General features: G+C 51.3%; 1 protein-coding gene across 3 annotated transcripts in view; it reads right to left on the bottom strand.

The window, feature by feature from the left end:
• Nucleotides 1–24,127, bottom strand: part of CASZ1 (castor zinc finger 1) — a 270,749-nt gene that overhangs the window by 142,866 nt on the left and 103,756 nt on the right. For 2 of the 3 annotated variants that reach the window (XM_027826756.3, XM_027826753.3), the window contains exon 3: nt 7,114–7,200. In XM_027826756.3, the coding sequence (XP_027682557.2) occupies nt 7,114–7,117 (4 nt within the window). In that variant the 5' untranslated portion in view covers nt 7,118–7,200. The remainder of the gene's footprint in view (nt 1–7,113; nt 7,201–24,127) is intronic. The other variant, XM_027826770.3, reaches the window with a different exon arrangement.

Below are 24,127 nucleotides of genomic sequence, written 5' to 3'. Positions count from 1 at the left end.
AACAATAGATCAATGGATCCCCGCCCCTTCAGAAGGAAAACAAACACCAGGATCACCGCAAATTAGAGAATGTTTCGCTTCACTTCATCCAAACAGGCTGACAATTTTTTTGGGTTGTTGCCACGGCGACAGAATAACACAGCGTTCAGCCTGTTGCAGAACAATCAATTAAGTTAATGCCTCCCAGTGCCTGTTTACTCTTCCATTTAGGAGGTGCTGCTGCCTCTCTCTCTCTCTCTCTCTCTCTCATCATTGCATTTTCTCCTCCTTTGCTTCTCTTCTGCATTCCCTCCTTCATTTCCCCTAAAATAAAAGTCCCGCCCCTTAACCTCCTCTCCTGATTACTAACTTCTGGGAATGATTGCCTCGAATCAAGTTTTTTCTTCTCTCTCTGCCTCATGCTCTCTCTGCCCCGCCCAGTAATACAGAGACGGGCCTTGGGAACACAACACACACCACTCCACATACCTTTCCTTTCTCCCCTTGCAGACTGGCCAGGAACGCACAAGGTCTCTACTGACAAGTTATCACCCCAAGGGAAGCAGGGGCCACTCCCCAACAGAGACAACAGTAACTTTCCCATTCAGGGACTTGGATCCAAAGCCCACTAAAGTCAATGGGAGTCCTTCCACTGTTACTCCTCATTAATTATATTGAGATAAATCCTAGCATAAGAGCTCTGTGTAAGCTCGAAAACTTGTCTCTCTCACCAACAGAAGTTGATCCAATAAAATATATGACCTCACTCACCTTGTCTCCCCAGGACCCCAGTCACAGATCAGTCTCCACCGTGCTAGACACTCCACAGACACGGACCCCAAAGGCTGTCCCTGAGGAGGCTTTGGATCTGGCCCCCCAGTATCCCAATCCAGTACAGCATTTAAGCACATCCCTTTGGCTTGGATGGTGCTTAAGCAGGTGCTGAAAGTTAAGCGTGTGCTTAAGTGCTTTTCTGATTTGAGGCCTAGACTGGGAGAGCGGGAAGGTGATGTGTTGGCCCTTGGAAGGAAACCTTTTTTTTTTTAGATTTTTAAAACATTACAAGCACTGAAAGCGTCTCCTACCCCCACTCTGCGCCCTAACGGTCTCCAGGCAGATGCATAGTGCCAGACATCGGACAGGGCCATGCACTTCTCCCCAGTGATCTCACAGGTTTCCTTCTGCACCTCAATCAGCTCTGCTGCCTGTTTACAGTCACTTCCACATTCCCCCCGCGCTCCTCAGTGGTAACGTGCCGGAGCTCACACCGCACTTCACCAAGGGAATAAATATGAGAGCTCTGTGCGATAGCAGGGCCAGGGCACAGAGAAGCAAAGTGACTTGTCCTGAGCAAGTGGCAGAGCCTGCAACAAAACCCTGGTCTCCTGACTCCCAATCTGGTCACAGCCCTTGCCCCCTGCTAGCTCGCCAGCACAGCACGGTTGTATGAAAATACATATAGATTCCAAGAGGTACTGTAGCCCCCTCCCTCTGAAAACAACATTTAACTGAAGGGCCTACAATAAACTAGCGGACAGCATCTCTTTAATAGGCAGGATAAAAGTGAGACACACTGAGGCACAAGGGAAAACAAGGGCAGGATTACAGCTAGCCCTGTGCAGGAATCGAAGGGCTCTGCTCACCCAGGCCAATATTCTGTAGGGCATGGGAAGGAGACGGGGAAAAGGGAGAGGAGAATTCAATGTGTATTCATGTGGGGAGGGAACAGGGGAAGGCAGGGAAGCCAAATAATTTCTCCCCCATCCTTCCGGCAGCAAAGCCAACACGCCAGGCTTTGGTGGGCTGCAGTGCCAGGCGGGGGGGGGGGGGGGGGGCAGCATCAGCATCTCTCCTGGAGAACAAGTTGCCAGCGGAACCTGTTGGAAAAGGGGCTTGTTGACTGCTCCCTGTCCGTTACAGCCCAGATTATAAGCATATTGCACAGCACTCTCTGCACAGTGCTGGGGAAATCCAATACGCCGAAAGGTTAATGCAATCAATTAGGGTGACAAGGAAGTAAAGTAAAGCCTTCCGAGTAGATGAAAGGGAGAGAGAGGAAGGGAGATGGAGACAGAGAGAAAAGCAAAGAGAAAGGAAGAACAGGGCAGGGGTTCGAGAACAGAGAGGAGACTGGGAACAGGAGACAGGCAGATGGGACTGGTCTTGTGTATTGAGGGCCCTGAACCAGCTGAGAGGAGGCTCAGTGTGTGACTTGTCCTGCCGTATGAGGGGGTGAGGGACCCCAGCAAGCCTGCCAATCACCCTGCCAGGCTGGGATGGAGGATTGTCCCCAGTGTGCTGTCACTACCATAAGTTAGTTGTTTCTCGTAGTGTCCACAAGGTGCCAGGTGCTGTCCAAACAGCAAAGCCAGTTGGGCTCTGCCCCAGGGCACTTACTCACAGGCCCAGGGGCACAGAATATGGAGGTCCAGCGTTGGCACTGGCCACACCTGGGAACAGCATATGCCATAACACATCTGATTGGGGCATCAGTAAAATCCTCGCCAGGTCCCTGCTACCTGACCATACTAAGCTGTGAGAGACATAAGTGACTTCCGGCTCTGGCATAAGGCTGGCGTGGAGGGAAGAGAAGGAGAAGGGCCAAGGAGAAGAGAAGGAAAAGGAGAGCGAGGGACAGAGAAGGGGAGGAGTAGAGGAAGACCTCTATTTCTATCTATCCATCCATCCTTGTGCAAGCACAGTGTCTGTCCTTGGCATCACACCGGTTGCCCCAATGGCTCTAACTTCCTGGGTACTAGCTTACATCAGTCCCGCTGGCTGGCAAAGTCGGCACTGTGTAGATTTCTATGGCTGGGTTCTGCAGGATCTCGGGCTGGATGATCCTATTGGTTTCTCCTGGCCCGGGAGTCTCTGCATCTCTGAGAGTCAAGAGCCCTCCTCTTTAGCACAGTCACTCTCAGCAAACAGGTAGTGCTGGGTCTACCCTGCAAGCTCAGAGCAAACCCCTCCTAGCAGGGAGTCTCCCAAGGGAGCAATGGGCCATCCGCATGCAGGGAGCATGCCGCAGCCCTGCACAGCATGGAGGTGCCAGCCTCACAACATGGCATAACATCGCTCCTGCAGGGCAAAGCCAAGTCATTCCCTAATGCGCTGGGGGCACCTTCCCTCAGAGCCCTCAGCTCAGTAAAGAGCCCACAGCCATCCCACTGGCTGCCCCGAGTTGGAGAGCGAAGGGTGGCCAAGCTCCTGCTCTCTGACCCCTAAGCAGAGCAGCACTTCATTAACCTGGGCTGGCAGGTCGGTGAGTGCAGCTGCTTCCTGCCACTGCTCTCGCTCTCGGCACGGCTAGGCCTTGGAGAACGTGACACCAGCTTGTTAGGACAAATTATTATGCCATAACCCCTGCCGCCACGTCCCTTAATATCCCTATTTAGCCAGAGACAATTGCTGGTGGGCTCCTCACTCTTAAAGCAGCCTCGCAAAGGCACGAGCACCAAGATTTCTGATCCCGGGGATAGGAGAGACCCTAAGCACCCAGCCCAGGGACCTGCAGGAGAAGGCAGTGGAGGGAGCCTAAGCTAGGTGCTGGCTGATTGCCCCATGCAGGAAGATGCAGGGTCACTGAGAAATCCTGGTGCTGCCAGAGGCCAGTTCACAACCCAGAAACATTGCTCTCCACAGCAGCTGGTTCTGAGTCGGATTGAGTACAAGTTCCCGACTCCCCAAGTTTCAGTGCAACAAAGTGATCTCTGTCCAAAGTACATTGAAAAAATTATCTGGGATTTCTGCTCAAAACCACAGGCCAGTTTTAGCATGAAGAAGCCCCGAGTATCTCTGCGCCACCCCCAGCTCAAATATCACACTGCATGGGGCTCCTGTTTCTCCATTTTCGTATGAACTGTCTGGGGTTTAAGAGTTTTGTTGCAATATTAAACCTAATCGGGGCATACCAGACGAGTACAGAGCATGGGCCTAAAAGCTGGCTCTGTGTCAGTGAAGGATCCGGAGTCCCTGCCCGAACAGGGCCCTACCTAACAGTTCACAGCCCACGGAGGAACAGAACAGCTCTGAACAAAGGCATCAAGCAAGTGCCTTGCTGGGGAGGTACAGCTAGAGGCTGGTCTGGACTAATCCAGTGCTTACATGTCCTCAGCAACTCAGAACACAAAAAACGAGACAGAAACCCAGCCAAGTGCCAAACTAACCCTGCCACGGAACAGACATGGGGAGAAAACACCTCCCTGAACAACTGCCTCTGCCCCTGGAGAAACCAAACCTGACCCCTCTTGTAGGGGGAGTGCGGAGAGAGGGAAAACAGGGAACAAGAGAAAAGAGTGAGAAGGAGAGAATGAAAGAGAAGACGGAGAAAACCAAAATAGTACCAGAGAAAAGAGAGTGAGAAAGAAAAAAGGGAAAGGGAAAAGAACAGAAAAGGCAGAACAGAATGAGAGCAAAGGAAGAAGGAAGTGGATAAGGGAGAAGAGAGGGAGCAGAAAGGGATGAGAAAAGAGCAAGAAGAAGGAGCACAGCAAGGGAGAGAGCTGTAACCAGGGTTGTGAAGAATGAAAAGGGAAGAATCTGCCTGTTCCTTTCAGCACTTGGAGCATGGTGCTCAGTGGTGACCTACACTGTGCCCGGCTGTGATCACGTTTTCAGGGCCACTGCCTGCAGATCCCAAACAATGATGGGGAGCCTTTGAAGTCACAGAAAGAAGCCGCAATGTGAACAGGGGATGTTTTTGGGGGGGCTGGGGGGAGAGGGAGAAAATGTGAGGACTGAGGACGCAGGGGAGAGAGGTTGCGAGGACAAAACAGAGAGTCGTTCCCAGTGGGGTGCCCCGAAATGAGAGAGACAAAAAGAAAACAAACAGTTTATGAGTAGGGCACATGCTGCCTGTGTCTGCGTCCCCCGCGCCGCCCACCCCCTGAGCTCCCAGGGAGCCTTCTGTTCCCCAGCAATGATGGATGGACGCACAGGGCCATTCACTCCTGCCATGTTACAGCAGAAATATTTACATAACACTGGTCTTCCACCGGTCACCTCTGACACCGCCGGGCCCAACCCAGGGGCCCCTCTGACACAGCCTGGCCTGGGAGCTCCTCCAGAGTTGCCCAGTCCAGCCGCAAGTCCCAGGTCCCAGGGGGGCTTGGCATAAGAACTAGAACACCAAGCTGGGTGGAGAGGAGTGCCAGGGATGTGGAGACGCCTGCAAAGCCATGAAGGAGCCAATGTCAGAGTGGGGATTAGAAGCGTGGGGCTCCTGGCTCCCAGTCCTGTGCTCAGGTCACTCCACCATGTTTTCCTCTAAGCAATGGGATTCATTCAGCAGCCTCCCCTCCTCCTAGCCCTTTGGGCGAGGAGGGCATATACCCCTGGAGCCAGAGGGCAATGGCCTGTCTGCCATTGGGTTCACACGCCCTGGGAGGCAGGGGACATGGCCTGTTTTCGTCCTTTGCTTCTCAAGGCACAACCAATTCAGTGGGGGCTAGCCAGTGTGAGCATCTCTGCTGAGCAGCCTCGGCAGCACATGGGTTTGACACAGTCACAGTGGTCAGCCAGAGGGGAACGAATGTCTGTCTGTCCATCCCTAAACACTCTCACAGATTCACCCACATGTTTGGTCAAAATGGTGGTCAAGGGGGGAGGAAAGTTACCCACAACCCCCAGGCCTCCAATGCTCTTGACCATAAGGTCCAGGCTGCTCTCCATGTCATACTGCTGCTATCCCACTGGCGGCACCGATGAGCCCAAGGCAGCTCACTTGAGCCAGCTGTGGCTGTCACGGGTCATTTATTGCAGGGCAGACATACACTAAGGAGGAAGGCAGTACAGAATGGGCAGGTGCAGTATTGGAGCTTGAGATCTGGCTCCCGTGCTCCCCAGAGAAGACAACCCCTCCTCTCCCCCTAACTCACTGATCCCACAGCTCTCTTTGCACCTCTTCCACCGGGGACTCCAATACATTACTGCAAATACCCCCTCCCCACTTCCAGAAAGCACTGACGCCCCCAAGTGATTCCAGAGACCTGTCATTACCAGCAAGTTGGTACCAGCGCAATGGTGCCCAGGTGATGGGAGGTCACAGGACAGCCAGACCACTTGAGAGCCTAGAGGGACCGATGGGAGGAGCTAGATTCAGTATCTTGGCGATGCCTCAGGAAGGGTAGTGAAAACAGCCTGGGAATGGGTGTAAGTGCCCAGAAGGGAGGCTCAGGATTCTGTAGGGGCCATAACTATGGGGCAGGGAGGATGAGACCTATCCTGGGAATTGCAGTGAGATCTCGGAGGCTGTGGAGCAGTCTCCCAAGGGGGTAAAGGCCCCCTCACCCAGGACAATTAGTATGGGATTTTAAAAGGAGCCTAAAGCCATTAGGTACCCAACAACCTTTTCCACGGGCTTAGGGTCTCTACCTCCTACAGACTCCTAGACTGGGAAGCCCTGGAGAAGATGCTGTAGGGAACAGTCAAACTTCCTGAGTGCTCAGGCATGGACCAGAAGTCCTTTCCAGCTCTTGCTCCAGAAGACCATGAAATCCCCACTGCAGTAACAGGACAGCCCCAGAACCCCTGAGAAGAGGGTCTGGAGAAGCTCAGGATGCAGTGGGGGACACAGACAGACCCACCCCCTGCCACATTAGAGCCATGCTGCTGTTTTACTAGCTATGAGTCTATGTCCCTGTCAGGGCTGAGCACAGACATCACCATCTCAGCTTGCTTCTGGTCAAACTGAGTCCAGCCCAACTTTCTAAAGATGGAGTCTGAGACACAAAGAGAGACCAAAGCCCTCTTCCATCTCCTGCCATGCCAGCCCATGGGCTAAGGAGAGGAGGTAGCACAGCCTGTTCTGCCAGGGCCCTTGTGTCCATCCATGCCTTGGCATCAGCAAGGACAGGGAAGGCAGAGAGAAGACCAAGAGAGGCCCCACAGTGAGGCAGGATCAGGAACCAACAAAGATTGACAGGTAGAGACAAGGACACAGGGTTAGAGACACACACAGGCCATGTCCGCGCTAGACCCTCCCCATTATCCTCTTCCTCTATTGCTAACGCCAGTTCAGCCTCCCCAGTTTTAGCCCCAGCGGGAGCCCTAGTGCAAACAAGGCCACAAAGACCAGGCCACGGAATGTGAGAGACATGCAGAGGTAAAGAGAACCCAGGAGGGTTGGAGACATACCCATTGCAGCCTGGATGTCTCTCCTACCTTTCGGAGATTTCAAGGCCTGGTTTCTCGCCTTTTTTGAAGCTGTAAAGTCACTTCATCCTGAGGAGGAAAGAAGGAAGATGGTTAATGCCCCTGGCCCAGGAAGCCATAACACACAATAGGTGCTCAGATCAGATATAGAGGCATGACAGAGCAAGGGGCCTGCCCAACTACAGAAAGGGCAGGTGTGGGACCCTTGGTATTTGCCTGGCAACAGAGCAGCCCTGCTTTGCTTTCAGCTACATGGTGCACTGCAATGAGGCTTGCGTGCCGTGCACCTTGGGAGATACACAGTGCTCCTGCTTTGGTGCTCTAGGGCAGTGACCCTCAACCTTTCCAGACGACTGTACCCCTCTCAGGAGTCTGATTTGTCTCACGTACCCCAGGTTTCACCTTAAAAGCTACTTGCTTACAAAATCAGCTATAAATATACAAAAGTGTCACAACCACACTATTACTGAAAAATTGCTCACATTCTCATTTTTACCATATAATTATAAAATAAATCAACTGGAATATAAATATTGAACTTACTTTTCACTTTATAGTACATAGAGCCGTATAAACAAGTCACTGTCTGTATGAAATTTTCGTTTGTACTGACTTCGCTAGTGCTTTTTATGCAGCCTTTTGTAAAACTAGGCAAATATCTAGATGAGCTGATGTACCCCTTGGAAGACCTCTGCGTACCCCTGGTTGAGAACCACTGCTCTAGGGAGCTCTGGGATGGGGTAATGCCTACAGGGCTGGGATGGAGATAGTTAAGTGGGTAGAGGGCACCCTCTATAGGGCAGGGTTTGGCTGGCCCCTGCTTCACTGATAGGTAACAGGGACAGTACAACAACTATGAAGTAGAATTTTCTAGGAATTGATTTTCTTCTGCTGCTGCTTCTTTCACACATGCTCACTACAAATCATGTATAAGTCTCCTCCTGCTGGCCTCCATTTGACTCCATCTCCATGCCCCTCCCACTCTCTCGACCCCTCCTCTATCTCCATGCCCCTCCCACTCTCCCCTGACCCCTCTTCCACTTCCATGACCCCCATCCATCTGACTCCACCCCCAACACCATGCTCCTCCCATTCACCCTCCTGACCCTGCCTCTCCCAGAGGCTCAGGAGCATTGTGGCAGTGATGTCACGGTTGCTGAAGGAGCTCTGACCTCCCTGGCATACAGACATGATGCTAGCCACGAGGGATGCAGTATGGGGTCACAAGGCCCGTGCTCCCTAGCCATTCATCTGCAGGCTTAAGATATTGGGGAAAAGCAGAGAATGGGAGCAAAGGGACAAGGAAAAAAGATAAGAAGTCCCAGCGAAACACATGAAAAGTAAATTGAATTATTTAAAACCATATGTTCCAAAAATGTGACAGAGCATAAAAGCTGTGCCGTGAGACTTCCGGAGGGGGCTTATCCTGAACAGCCACCATGGGAGGAGAGCAGGGGGAGAGGGCTGACAGCTCAGAAAGCAGCCAGATACAAGGTCCCTTCTCAAGGCGACTGGGAAGGTGACAGAGGGCTCGGGGAGCCTGTGTGGAATGAGGAGATTTTGGCTGTTTATACAGCCCCTTCCATCTGAGGATGGCAAAGCACTTCCCACGCATTGATGAGTCTTTCTGCATAGCCCCTGGAGAGGTGGCTGTTACCCCACTTACAGCTGGGCCTGCAGGGACTGCACAATGAAAGTGACCTGACCGAGATCACACGCTGAGTTAATGGCAGAACCCAGGAGTCTTGACTCCCAAAGCCCTGCTCTAATCACTAGACCACACTGCACTTCCCTTACAAGGCAGCATGCTCTCTCGACCCAGTCCCCCCGCCAGGAATATTACAAAAGGGAGAAGCGAGAGGGTCTCAGCTCTGGGATGCCCAGCCACCCCTGCAGGAATTGGCTGCTTGTGTTTTGGGGTCCCGGTGCTCTCCGCAATCAGACAACCTCCTCCTGTCACTTACACTCTGCCAGTTCCCGAACGTTGTGCCAGAGAGAGATGCCTGGCTTTGGCCAGGACCCAGAGTGGGAAGGAGCTGATGAGAAATCCCAGATGGATGGATGGACGTGGAGTGAAAGGAGCCGCTTATGTGAGGAAGATACATAACCATTCCGGCTCCTTCCTCCCCAATCAAACCCCACACTAACGAGGCTGGGAACACGGCTGCGTTCTCTGGCAGCTGCAGGGACTGACAGCTCCCCACTTGGACTCCCTCTTCCTCTGCCTCTCGGCCTGTCCGTCTCCCTCTGGCTCACTTTTTCCTCCTTTTGGTTCTCTCTCTTTTGTTCTCACTCTCCCTCCCTGGGCTCTCTGTTTGTTACTCTCCCTGCCTCCCTGGCTCTGCCTCCTCCGACCCAGTGTATGGCCAATTGTTGGGTTTGGGTTTTTAATTGTTTTCCCCCCTTATTTTGGCCTCGGCTTATCAGTGATGCAAGAGGAATAACGCCAATTTACTTAGAATGTGTAATCCCCAAATCAGATTGGGGGATTGTATGAGGCAATATGACCTTGCATATGTCTCCATTAAAGCCAGCCAGGCCTCCTCTTGTATTCTGTGTTCCCAGTACATATTTAGACAGATAACGCTAATTGTACTTGACATGTCCTCTTAAGGATGGACTCTTCCCTCCCCCAGCTCTGCCTGACTTCCCAGCCAGAGCACAGTCTGCTCAGCAGCACACCACCTGTGGGGCAGGGCACCACCAGACTTGGGCGGGGGATCTGACAGGGACCCCTACCCCTGGCTCTGCCACTCCCCATCTCTCAGCCCGTTATGCTCATTCGCTGCTATGGGGAGGGGTCTGGCGCAGCAAGGACCAGAGGGTGGGGGTGCTTCTGGGGCATGTTTAATCTGGGATTAAAAACTGTTATTGCAGCAGCCTCAAATTCTCAAATAAAATACACTCCAAGTGGCCTGCCTGTGCGGCCTTCAGGCCTCCTTGGCCTGCCCTGTCCTGTCCCTCGCCACCTACACAACTTTCCCTCTCCTCTGCTCTCCCCACTCCACCCTCCTCTCTCTGCGGTAGTTTGAGAGTCCCAGGACTGGTGCCTTCCTCAGAGTGAGGAGCCAGAGCTGGAGGGAGGGGGAGTTCTTGGGGGTGGCTTAGAACCACTTCAGAGCAGCTGGGCTCCAGGGCACATTGTCATCTGTGACTCCAAAGCTTCTGGGTGAGCAGAGGGGAGCACTCGCCAGCCCCCCGTCTGTCTCCCTCTGAAGGAGGGGCTTTCAGCCTGCATCTCCACCAGCTCCCACAGCTGGGCAGCAAAGTCCTCTCTCTATAAATATTTATCCCTGGCTACCAGCCTCTGGATCCCAGAACCGGCTTACAGGGCTCATCATGGAGCAAGTCGGACATCCCTCTTCCCCCACGCCCGGCTGCGCAGCTCCGCTCTGGAGTGGACAAGTTGGGGGGGGAAGGGAGGAGGGAGGGAGCATGTGCCGGGAAAACCAATGAATCCCAAACTCTTTGCCAAAGTGGACTCCGATTCTTTTTCTCCCCCTTTCCCTTGACACAACATCCTAATTCGACTTTTTCAGTATCTTTCTTTCAACAACCTTTTTTCCTTCCTCCCCTTCCTACCCGGCAACTGCACATTTATTAATTCATGAGGCACTAATTAGTTCTTTGTTTAATTTTGTGTTAAACAGACTGACCGGAATGATAACGACTTGCAGCGTTGCATTACAGTCCCCAACCGCCCCTGTTTTCTGACAACAAGGGAGCGCAGTGAGACTGGCGTGATGAACCCCAATTCCCACTCCAGTTGCACTTCATTAAGTCAAAATGTGACAAGAAGCTTAGAGAGCAACTTTCAGATCGGATCGCACATAACAATTGGGCAGGAAACTTTCCGAAGGGGGCAGCGGGAGAGGCGCTTGGAATGAAAGCTGGCACTGGCGCGCAATTCCCACGGCGCACTCATCTTAAAGGAACAGCACACTGGCTGAGCCAGGCAGGCGGATTGTGTATGTTTGAGGGGCAGGCTGCGGGGGAAGGTCTCCTGTCAGCAGCTGAGCAAACCAGCGGGCATGGCAGGAGGCAGCGTGCTGCAAAACTTTGCAGACTTTGGGGTCTCACTTGCGGGTGGCACAGTGGTTGGTGGTAGGCTCTGAGCAGGTCAGGACTCCAGGGGTTCCACTCCCACGCTGCATTGCCTGGGTTCCTTTAAGATGAGTCCTTTTCCCCACACTAGCACCACCCACCTTGGTGAAGTGGTTGGTGATCCTAGGCTGGAAGGGGCTATTTTAGTGCAAAGAGCTATTGTGATCATTACAGAGTCTGCTCACTGGGGCAGGGACTGTGCATTCCTATAGGGGTGTACAGTGCCTGGCATCTTTGGGTACTACTGCAATCTAAAACAACAACAACAACTCTAAAGGCAAGTTACAGCTTGGTAAGAGGCAGAGCAAACTCTCTCCCCCCCCCTCGCCCCCGCCGAGAGCTTCCCCCCACACACAGAAAGTGGAGTTCAGTTTCCACGGTCCACTCAGCCCTTGAGCTCTCTGCTGAGACAGCCAACAAGTGGGCCAGCTTAGCAGCAAGCCCAGCCGTGAGTTCTGGAATGCGGACACGTGTCTGGACTGGATCGAGTACTTGTGGAGGAAAGATGAGGCGTGGTTAGTCCTCTGCACAGCCCAATGAATGGCTGTCAGATGGTGCTGAGCTTGGGCTGGATTTGAACCAGTCCTGATGGAGCGAAAGACTCTGTAGCCCATTCCCAACCCGCAAGCTATCCAGTCCCCATTCTTCTGGCTCACGGATGTACAGGACTTGTCACCACTAGAGCTGCAAAGAGGCTGGACAAAGATGACAAAACCCAAAATGGCTTAAAATACCAGCAGACAGCAGCACACGTCAGAAGAGGCAGAAGGGAACTTATGGCTCACCAGACCATAGGTGCTGGAACTAGGGGTGCTGGGGGTACTGCCACACCCCCTGGCTTGAAGTTTCCATCATAAATAGGTTTTACAGTTTGGTTCAATAGCTCTCAGCACCCCCACTATACAACTTGTTCCAGCAGCTCTGCACCAGACATTTGCTTTCTCCATCTATTCAAAACAAATATTCTCCCCATGGATATTTGTGTGCTGCAGGGATACCTCAGTGAGAATGAGCCAGCTGAGGCCACAAGTGAGATGAGTTGGGAGGTCTCAACCCAGCCTCTAGTAGACACTTGTCCACATCACTCACAAAAAAGAAAAGAAATCTCCTAATGAACAGAGAGTCCTTGCTTTGGAGATGCCCAAGGCTGGGATAAAAGCTCAGGATGTAAGAGGGCTAGCAAAGCAGTGTGAGGAGTCTCGCACTGGACTAGCAGAGGGGGCTGAAGGTCAGGATGGAGGTGCAATGGCTGGATTGTGCGGGAATGCAGGGCTAGGAGAGCAAGAGCTGAGCCAGAGGTGCTGAGGGACTAGCCGTACTGGAGGAACAATAGGTGCTGGAAGTCCAAATGGAGATGCACTGGCAGGAACCTGCACTGCACCTGTCCACACTTGACTTAATAGCCTCTCTCACTTTTGCGAGCTCTAAAACCAACAGAAATGTATTCAAACGGGTACTTGGAGGGGTAGGGGCCAGGCCGTGGCAAGGTGACACATCATGGCATTTGCCACAACAGTCACGGCCGCATCCGCATTGAATTGTACCAGCTGATCCGCAGGCTCTAGACTTTGTACTGGTTTGTGTTTTCCATGCAGCAGGGGACCCAGTTCCCGCATGATGGAAATAGCATGAAGACATCAGCTCTCCTCTGTTTTCAGTTCCACAGATGCTCCTGAGGGCCATGAAAAACATGCTCAGATATAAACCTTGAGCTAGTGCAGCTTACCGGGTCTGAGGGAGGGAATGCACTGAGGAACTGTGAAGAGGGACAACTGAGAAAGTCCAGGATTAATTAGCAAGAAGTAGTGTCCTGGGCTCTCTCCAGCCTGACACACTATATCTATACCCCTCAATAAACACACAGAAGCGTTTGAGCACACAAGAAAGCCATGCAACTGCTCCAGCCAAGGAGAGTTAAACCTGGTCTAGGGGCACGGGTGGTGATCTCATCATCTGCTAAAAAGATGATTTAGAATAAAAACCAAGGAAGATAAAGAGAGCAGCCCAGCCCAGCCCCCCACCATCAGGACAGGCGCCCAGCCCAGCAGCACTAGGATGGACAGGTGCTAGGAGGAGAGCCCAGCCCCCAAAAGCATTGAGCCCAGCCCAACCCCAAGCACTGGGATGAGCACCTGGCCCAGCCTCCAAGTGCATGGAGGAGGTCCAGCCCAGCCGCAACAGGGCCAGAGAGCAGCATGGGACAACAGTCCCCTTTTCTGCCATAGCCCATTGGAGCAGTGGAAGAGGCTGGCAAGGTGAGGTGAGGAGCTAGGCATGGCAGAGAGAGCAAGCTGGGGCCTAGCAGGAAGAGAAGACTCCATCAGACCTCCAGCCTGAAGCTCTGGCTCTGACTCTGGATAATTACATCCAGTTCCCCACTCCTCCTATTGATCCTGGCTTTGTCAGAGAAAAACAAATAGGCTGAACGGGAAGATACGGAAGGGAAACACATTTTGTCTTCCTGTTTCCCCCATGGCAGCGGCAGCTACACCCATCAGACTTGTTAGCCAGTTCCCAATCCCCCGCAGCCTCCTGCAAAGAGCAGAGCCCTGTGCTCCAAACCTAGCTAGCCAGCAGCAAAAACAGCTCATGACCTGCCCCCAAAACAAGATGTCCCATCCTTCAGCCCACAGTCTCTGTAACTAGAAAGAGCTCTCTTCCTGGGCTTGTTCTCCCCACTCCTCTCCTTCCCCTCTCTCTGGCAGTTTCTTTCTCATGAGAGAGAGAGGGGAAATTATTGCAATGACATAAAACAGCAGAGACCCCTCGCCCAGTCTCTTGTCCACACACAAACCCCCACCTGCCCTCTGGGGAGAAGATGCTCCCTCACTGTCCCAAAGAATCTCCAGATGGCACGCAACAAGCACACCCATAAAAGGGGGAGCTGGGAAATCCCAATCCTCTCCCTCCCCTTTTTCTTTGCTGAAACCCGTTGAGTGGAGGCGAGCTTGGCCCAGCAACAGCTAACAGGAAGGGAAGGGAGAAAAGTCTGCCGTGAGGAGCTGGGACATGACTGGCTGATGCCTCGGTTATCTAGGTGACCCCTGGCCATCTCTCCAGGGCCTAGATCCACAAAAGGGATAGCATGGAACGAACAAGAGCAAAGATAATCATCATCCCACACAATCAATCCTGGCTCTTTGCATCGATGACATCAAGGAAAGGCCATAGACACTGACTACAAAACACATATTACAAAAGCCCCACCACACTGGTCAAGCATAACAGGAGTGGAAGGGAAAGGGACAAGCATAAAGGGGGAGTCCGGGAGGGGACTCTCTTCTTCTAACCCCCCTACCTGCCATCTGCAAAACACAGCAGACCCCCAACTTAGCGATGGGTTGCCATGGCCTGGCTCCTGCTAATTTGCTGTCAGGTTGCCTAAGCAAACCAATTAAAACTAATCATTCATTATAAAGTCAAGAGAAGGAAAGGAGAGATGGAAAGGGTAGGGAGGAAAGAAAGATGATGGCAAAGAAAGTGGGGGAAAAGAGAGACTTTGGGGGAGGCAGACAATAAACGAGAAGTGACAGGGTGGACCCTGATATATCTAGCACTCAGTTCCGGGTGGGTCAATGGAATTAGCAGCGCAGGGATGTGGTGTTGGGAGGGGGGAGCTAGCGCTGTTACTGACTGAGGGCAAAACAGAAAGCAAAGGGAAGTGGGGAGCGCTACCATGATGGGTTGGGATAGATCAGATTAGACAGTTTGTCAGAGATAGCAGGATAAACAGAGGGCCAGGTACTTGGCTGGTGTAAGCTGGCATCACCCTGTGGAAGCCCATGGATAGACACACAGCAGCTGGACGCTGCCGCCCCATGCCCTTCCTGGCACGAAGCAGCCCTTGACTGCCTAGACAGCCACAGTGCAGTCAGTGAGACTCTGGGAGGAGCGGGTATGGCTTGGGCGAAGGGCAGCAGGGCCCTCGGCTGTAGGCAGTTGGACAGATACAGAGCGAGGAGGAGGAAAGCACAGCGTGAGCAAAGCAAGCAGGAAGGGGAAAGCAGCGTGAGGCGGATTGTACCAGGACCCAGTAGCTCTGTCTTATCCCCTTTCTCCTTCTGTGGCGGGGTTACCGGCTCCCCCGGAGCAAATGCCTCAGAGAGGGATGAAAAATGGGACATTTATGAAAAGCCCCTGATTATGCGGATTTGGACGGGGCCCTCGCAGGCCCCGCTCAGCCTGACTAAATTACTGTCGATCCTGCCGGCTCCCCAACGAGTCAGTGCTGCAAAGAACCCGGGCAGCTGTCAATGCCGCCAACACGCCCCCCCAACCCCCCACTGCCACCTCCATCCCAATTCTGTTTTGTTCCCCTTCCCCGCACACTCCCCAACTCCGGCCTTTTGAAAAGCCTCGGGTCCGTGTCAGCCCAGTGGATGGCGGGGGAGAGGGGCAGCGTCATGGAAACGGGCCCTTTCCTGGAGAAACATGCTGTTCTTCCCCACTCCGTCCCAAGTCCCCCTTTTGAGAAGCTGTCAGGATCCTGAGTGAGTGTCACACGACCCAAGGACCAGGCGTGACCAAGCCTATTTTCTGCCTCAAATTTGATTGATTAAAAAACTTTTTAAGAAAACCATGTTAAAAGACAAAAAAAAAAAAAAAAGAAAAAAAAAGAGGAAAGAAAAAAACAGAAAGGGACAAGTGTGTGTGTGGGGGAGGCCAATGTGCTGGGTTTCCTTGGCAATAGCACCAGGGGATGAGTGTCAGAAGCAGCTAAACAGCATAACCAGGCCAAAAAGAAAGGTCAAAGGAAGCATGAAACTTTTAACACAACAGTGATTAAGATAATGATGAGGCAGGGGACCCCAAGAAAAAGAAAACTGCACACATACACACACCACACACTCCAGGTGACAGGCTGGATGAGAATAGGCAAGAGGGTTTGTTGGGAGTTTGGGAGGATTTGGGCACAGGACTGGAGGAAACAAACAAAGTGGGGTTTTGGAGGGTTACTGGTTTTTTTTAAGCTGGCTGCCCAGATGGAGGGGATAACAGCACCAGCCCAAAGATAGTGACTCCACCCAAGCCAACAGGATGCACTTGCCAAGCGCAGTGGCCAATGTGTCAGCAAAGTGGGGCTTGAATTTGAATTTCATGATTGGGTTTCTTATAAAGATTTTTTACCACCATGGGGCCAGATCCCAAGCTGATATAAATTGGCACAGCCCCGCTGACTACAGAAGGGCTGGTGTAAATCAGCATAGCCCTAGTGACTTCAATAGGGCTGTGATGATTTATGTCTGCTCAGGATCTGGTCCTCTGCTTTAAGTGGCAGGTGTAAAAACTCCTCAGAAAATGTCCAGAGGAAATCAATTCTGCTTTTGGTCTCTTTGTTAGCACATTCATCTCCCTACTCTGGCTGCCTCCCCACACCCGTCGCCTTGTCTCCTTCTCCAAACTCCATTCTCTCGCTTTCTCCCACCCCACCCCCTCTCCTCCCTTTCTTTTTTTTACTCCCACCTCCTCTCTCTCTTTCTAGCTGCCTTTCTCTCAGGTTTCCTCAGCAGATCCCACTCTCCATTTCTCCCAGCCACCCCTCTACCGAAAATGGAGCACTGCACAACAGGACCGGTAGTCCCCATGGGCCACGTTGCCATAGTAGAGAGGAGTGCAGCTGGGTTGTAGAACTCCATGGCTGGCCAATGGGGTGTGCAGGTCTCAACCCGCCACTTCTGCTCTGCTAAATGTGGCCCCTTTCTCTGTCTTGTCTTAGGGCTTCCTGGATCTGCTTCACACTGACATCTGTCTGTGCAAGCCTGTATCAAACACAAATCTAGACTGACTGGGTCAGAGTGCTGCCAACTCCTGGGATTTTATGGAAAGTCTCTCAATATTTGTTTCCTTTTAAAATCCCCAGCTCCCGGAGTCATGGGGTTACATGAGAATCTCAGCTTTACTTTTATTTTAAAAAGCCAGTGTCAAGCCCTCCTGGTTGCTGAGAAAAGCTGGAAACTGTGACCCCTAAAAGCTCAAAACCCAGCAAGCAAAGAAAAAAGAACCCAACATTTATTGCTTCTTAAACTTTCATGGTTTTTAAGCCCATCTCATGTGGTCTGACATGCTATTTGGAGCCTTGGAGTTGGCAATGCCAACACCAACAGCCAGAAAACAAATCAAACCTCAGACATGAGCTCCCTTCCAGCTCTCCTGCTTGGAAACTTGCCTGGGTGGTGGAAAGTCTGGCCTCCCCAATGCAAATCAGCCATTAGTACGCAAATCCCAGGGGCAGGAGTCCCTCTGTTCACTTGTATGGCTGGCGAGGGAGGGAGAGAGGGGGTGGTAGTTCTGGGAAACAAACTGGCCATTGTGTATGGAATCCTCCCTTCCACTTTTTGCACTGCACAGCTGGCAAGGTCCACAAAGATGGAGGAGAGGGTTGCGCCTCTCAAGGCAAGTCACTGGCATGATGTGCTGAAGGTCTGACCCATGCTTGCCATAAACTTCTGCTGCCCTGGCACAGGTTTGTGTGTGTGTGTGTGGTGGGGGGGTTGCAGAGGGGTGGAATCTCTGTATTATCACTTTTAGCCCCCCCCCCACACACACACACACACACAATGATGTTACAGCATTCCTCACTCTCCATGGGATAAGGAGGGCTGGACATGACACTTGGCAACTGTACCTGATGCTCTAATCTCTGTTGGGATTGGCCCATCTGAGCCTGGGAGGCTTTATAAAGTCTTGTTATGGTCAGCAAAGGGTCAAGGAAATGCCCCCTCTGAGCCAGACCTGCCGGCTTCACTGACACTAACTGCCATCAGCCCCGGGCAGCCAAGACAGCTACTGGAGAGCAGGCTGGATCACATCCTGCCTCAAAGCACCAGACAACTTGCCGTTGCAGAGCCTTGTTGCGGCTGACGGTGTGAGAGGCAGAGTGGCACAGCTGGGTTTGCAGAGCCCAGGTTGGGCCGGTACCATATGACTAGTAAACTGAGCCCATGTGATGCAGTAGGCAGGGAGAGGGAATCCCATGAAGTCATTTTTCTGATAATGGCACTTGGAGTTTCAGAGCCCTCTTCCTCCTTCCCTCTCAGGGGAACCAGATTGCTGCCGGATTGTTGGTCACACCACTGGGCGGGATCAGGTGGAAAGGAGGACTCCAGAGTTCACCAAGAAAGTACATGTCAGGCTATGGGTGGGATGGCCTGGCAATGCTTTAGTGGGGATGGAAGGGTGTGAAATAACCCGAGAGCGTGCTTCAATCTCAGGGAAGTTATAAACGATCACCTGGGCAACACTGCCACCTGCACACAAGACATATCCCCCTTGGGCAACGCTCACAAACATGCAGCTAAGCACCTGTCCACATTCAGACTTGGTGTGCAGCAAGACGGGGGTGAACCTACAGCATGCTAGCCTGCCACACACTAACTCTCCATGTGAACCCTGCTACCATACACTAAAAGTTCTAGAGTGCACTTTGACATTTGCACACAAACATGGACACATGTCCACTAACACACGGCCTCCCAATAAACACATGTACATAACCTTATACACTTGTACAAGGGTAGCCGTAGGGTCTGATGATCCGGCCCCGCTGACATCAATGGAAATTTTGCTACTAAATTTAATGATAGCAGACTTAGGCCTATAAAACATAATTCTCTCTCTCTCTCTCATTCCCCTCTCCCCACCACCTAAGAAGTCTAAAGGCCCAGGTATCTGATTACAGGGCAAACTCACGTAATTTGTTTAGTTTGCAAAACTAGTTCAAGTTCCTGAGTAAAAAAAACATTTTAATAACAACGATTTTGTAAAATTTCAGTTAATGTTTTTCTTTGAATTTTTTTTTTTTTGGTGGCAGCCAAAAAGGCAAAAACATCTGGGTTCTGTATTTTTGTCAAAAACCCAACATTTTTTGATGAAAACAGATTGTTTTTTTCTGCCAAATGTTTTAATGCAAAAATTTTTAAGCACCTGTATTAATGAGTCATCTTCTCCCTATTCCCCCACCCCAGGTCATTTAAATCCATGGTCTTTTGCAAAGAGTGATTGAGTCAAACAAATGTTTTTAGCTAGAAGAGCAGCTTGTGCGCTGTAAAGCCTGTGCGCGCTTATACAGCACAAGCCAGGGTCTTCTAGGACGGAGGTTTCATTTTAAAAACTACAAAGGTCATCTAGTCTAATCTCCTACCAAGATGCTGGATTTGTTGTGTCTAAAACCATCCAAGACAAGCCATGCACTAATGAAATGCAGCATGTTTAGTACTGTCAACTCCAAGCAGTCAAGCATCAGGAATCAGGTCCCCAAAATTATGAGACTGGCTTATAATTATAATTTTTAAAAAATATAATAATAAATGCTGGGTTCTTTTAATTCACCTCCTGAGCTTGGGGCCTTCAGGGGGGCACACTTTCCGTCTTTTTTCTCATGAAACACAAGGGTTACAAACTTTCTTTTCTTTAAGGGAAGCTGAGATTCGCAAGTAGTCACTTGACTCCAGGATGTGGGGCTTGAAGAAAAACACCAAATATCACCAGGCTCGTGATAAAATCATGACAGTTGACAACACTGTGTTTAGTTTAGTGCTGAAATGAAGTGCACTAAACAGTCCATGATGATAGCAAGGATACCTGAAAACGTTTTTAAGTCCTTTTCCCACAAGTTTTAAAAACAACCCTTTCACTCTCTCTCTCTCTCTCACATACACACAAAACCCCTTCAAGGGACAAACAAATCAACGTTAGCTAAAGCTGAGCAAAAACATTTACAATTAAATTAAAAATTCTCTGTATTAGACGTTTTGTTTTATTCTGTACTCATGAAAACAGCCCTATTTTTTTTTTTTTTTTAAAGAAAGCAAAAATCTTGAGTTTTTCCACTCAAACATAAGAATGCTGCTGAGTGACAACGGGCTCACTTTCATCAAAACATTCTTATTCTCTAGTGAAAGCAAGAATTTTGCATTTCTAAAAGTCATTCTGGTGAAGATGCATTTTCATGTCAAAATGTGCAAAAATTCCTATTTTCGGCTGTTGGGGGTGGAATTGGCAACTTTCCAAAGCATGAAAATTTCAGTCACAAAAATTACCTGGAACAAAAATGCAAAAATCTCCTTTAAGAAGGTTTTCCATCACCCCTGGTAATAGTCCCGAGGGTTACCAAAGAGGCAACTTTTATTAGCAGGCTGTTTACTTGTGGGAGCCCCGTATACTGATCAGATAAGCTCGCTGCCAAATAAAAGACCAGTGATAAGCGGATCCCTTTCTCATGCAGCGTTTGATTCATCTGATTCTCCTTCAATCCACTCAGTGACATGGCCTACAGCCCAGCACTGGCATATGCCCCAAGCTCCCAGGTTCCCAATTGAGTCACTTCCCAAGGCACACACCCAGACATGTGTCCTCGTCCTTGCAGGGCCAGCCCCTTGCCCCCTCCCCCCCACAACTCCCCTGCCACAGAGAACTGTCAGGAGAACACAAGCAAAAGCTGCTTCTTGACAGCGAGTCATTTATATTTTAGCTTCGTTCCATTATCCTAACGAATTCTTCATCAGCAGATGCAATATTAACAGCAGAAAATCAGCTCATTACATCCAGGGGGATTTCATCAAGTCGACAATCACGAATGCAGCTCCCCAAGCCTGGGAGAGGACAGTGCTTTAGTTATTTATTTATTTTTGTGTCATTTAAGGGGCTTTGGGGAGGGAAAGGGGAGGTCCTTTCCAGGTAATCGCCACATCCTGGATCTTCAAGGTATAATCTGCAGGCCCTCTGGACCACAGACAGACGCACTCTCAGCTGGTACAGTGTCCAGGCCCATTGACAACCGTCACCACTATTTAAAAATCATTAGAGCGTAGAGGTGGACAGGGCATTTCTTCATTGAATTCAGGCTATGGGAGAGTGTCTACATCCTGGATTATTCCTCCCCTTGTGTCTACACACATCTAGATTGGCTGATCTGGTACCCCTACTCCAGGCAAGGCTCACCCTGTAATGCTCCGAAAGGCCCCCTATCACTGTGCCCCCTCCTCATCCAAGTGTAATGTCCCCAAAGGCATCACATGCATGCAAGGAGGGTGGGATGTTGTGATGAACTTCCTAGGGAAGGGGCAGACAGGCTAATCCATAATGGGTATGTGTGTATGGGAAGGGGTGGGGGGATAGAGAAGACCAACAATCTAGAACAGTGTCAGGCAGTAGTTTGGGGCTGTTTCTCTCCAATCCAGCTCAATGAAACACCAGCCTGGCTGTATATGACACAGGCAATGCATGCAAAGTGTGAGCCTTCAGGTTGTTGTCTTTAAAGAATGTGCAATAGGAGGGGGGATCGCAACCCCCGGGACAGCAGCCATGCAGCGTACAAGGGACATTCATAGCTCCCCAGGCTACTGCTGGTGTGATATAGGTGTATTTCAAGCTGCCAACATAGTGGCGACACAGCGCAGTGGGATACGTGGATGATGGTGCACAGAGTCTGGCTGGAGAAATACGTCCAAACTGCAACGGGCCAAAGATGCATCGCTCTTGCAAGTCAGCGTGAGAGCCCAAACCCACTGCAATTTCCTAACCTGCCTTTACTCCTGCCTTACCAGATGGGGGTCCTGTTCTACCCAAATCCCATGGAAGCCAATCGGAGTCACCTGCAGCTCACAGCTGAGGGCAGCCTTCCCCTTCACAGATGCTAGAGAGCTGCTCTGCACAGATCTGGGATCCCTCTGGGGAATGGGATATTTCCTGCTGAGTTCTCACTCTCGTATCCTGGCTGCTGCTGCTGCCACATCACTCAACGCCTGGGAGACGATAGCTCCAGTTAAAAGAGCGACAGCCTGGCTTCTGGAGCTTCCCATCTCTGCCGCGGGAGGAGATTCCGACGGGCCTCCCACAGAGCCCTGCCAGCTCATTCCCAACGTCAAGTGGAGCCATGCCCGCCCCACCCAAGTCCCCCCGCCTGCCAGGCCCTGTGCACTGAATGCTTCCACGCCGGAGAAGGGTGACAGCTTTGATGGGGACCAGCCCGGAGTTCAGCCCTCCCCGGCCATCCAACTCAACCAGGACTTTGATGGGCATTTTATATTTTCCCATTAGGGACTGGATTTCCGCACAGCAAGGAATATGTTCCCGGGACGTCAACTCCAATCTCTCCCACGCTCTGACAGAATTAAGCTCCAGTTTGTCCGACAACATCCCGAAGTGTAAGAAACTGGGGACAGACTCTCTAATCAGGCTGTAGGACAAAGGCCTGGGCTGACCCTGTCACTTCCACTCACTCTTGCTGTCTGTCTCATTCCCCCACCCCTTTCTGCCCCCTCCCTCTCCCTCTTTCCCCACCCTGCCCCTCCGATACCCAACACAGCTGGGCTAATCCTGCTCCTCCCGCGTCCAGAGCAAATCCTCCCCAGAGTAAACCAATCCTGGGAATTTTTATTAGATTATCAGTCTGCCAGCTGAGTGCCAGCTGGACTAATCCTAATCAGGGCTGATTTTTATTAGCCAGCTTCAGGAGAGAGCTAAACTGTCCCAGCACCCCTGGCTCCCTCTGCCTGCACTGAGACAGCCCACAGCTCATTTTATGAGGCTCACTCTTTTAAATTCACTACCGGGGATGCAGGCTGGGCGGCCCGACGGCTTCTGCATAGCCCACCCCCACGGACAGCCTAGGTACCAGCAGTGCTAGCTTCGCCCAGTCACTGCCCTGCCATTGTGCCTTGACCCCATTCTGGAGGCAGGGCTCCGGGGACACTCTCTATGGCCCATTCAGCCCTAGGCCTCCCTGTTGGTACCTCCAACAAGGGGGCCAGTTGGTGCTAAATTTGAGGCAGCTTTTTGGGAGGGGCCTACTAGAAAGTGGGCTGAGATAAATTAGTCATTTCCTACAGGCCACCTAGCAGCCATCAGCATGAGTGACCACAGCCAGGACAGTGACTGCACTTGGTCTACATTGATGTGGAAATCTCACCAGAGGGCGTTTGCAGACATAAGCCACCCCACAGCCAGAGTCCCAGGGCTCTGCCCCCTTCTGCAGGCCTAAGCAGTCTGCTGTGGGCAGGAACAGAGGCAGGTAACAAGATGACAGTTTATGAGCTAACCTAGGGAAGTAGAGATCCTGAAACAAGAGCAAGCGAACATCTAATGCTCAGCATACAAAGTTTTCACCCTTGATTCTTCACCCCCCCCACCTCAGGGCCTGATTCTGCTCTTAGATACACTAGTGTAAATTGGGAATAACTGCACAGAGCAGCACCAGCAATGCAGAGTGGTGTAACTGAGAGCAGACTCAGGCACTCTCTCTCTTCTCTTTGGTCTGGCCTACAGCAGAAAAGACAGCTTGCTAGGTGGCGAGCGTCCCTAGGAGAGAGTTAAACAGATCTGGGTGGATGCAGAGAGCACAGCAGGCTTCCTGATGACAGGGGGAGAGATGGGGAACTTGGTTCAAACCCCCTGGAAACCACATCAAACAGGCCTGTGGGTGAGAGCCAAGAGAAGATGATCTGTTGATGTCTGCGTGTGTGTGTAAGCAGAGGAGAGAGGGGGATCGAGAGAAAGAGGAGTAGAAATTAATGGAAAGAAGTGAGGAAGTGCGAGATCAGGAAGGGGCCAGGACAGTTACAGTTGCATTGCCTGCATAACAGATGGAAATTATTAATGATAAACATAAATCAGAACACACATTAGGCCCTCCTCTACCCCTTCCATCTCAGGATCTCAAAGTGCTATAGAAATATAGGGCCAGACTCTCCACTGGGGTAAGTCAGTGTAACTCCACTGACTTAAATGGAACTCTGCCAATTTGCTCCTGCTTAGGATCAGGCCCATTAATTCTAGATCTGCTTCAGTCCCGTGTATTTATTATTACCGTAGCCACTATTAGTCCCATTTTAGAGACGCTCAGAGAGGTTAACTGACTTGCCTGCACTGAGTTGGTAGCAGAGCGCGGCCCAGA

The sequence above is a fragment of the Chelonia mydas genome, chromosome 18 (genome assembly GCF_015237465.2).
Source record: "Chelonia mydas isolate rCheMyd1 chromosome 18, rCheMyd1.pri.v2, whole genome shotgun sequence".
Classification (NCBI taxonomy): Eukaryota; Metazoa; Chordata; order Testudines; family Cheloniidae; genus Chelonia; species Chelonia mydas.
Note: the sequence above shows the minus strand (reverse complement) of the source record. Positions and strands in the feature narration are given on the sequence as shown.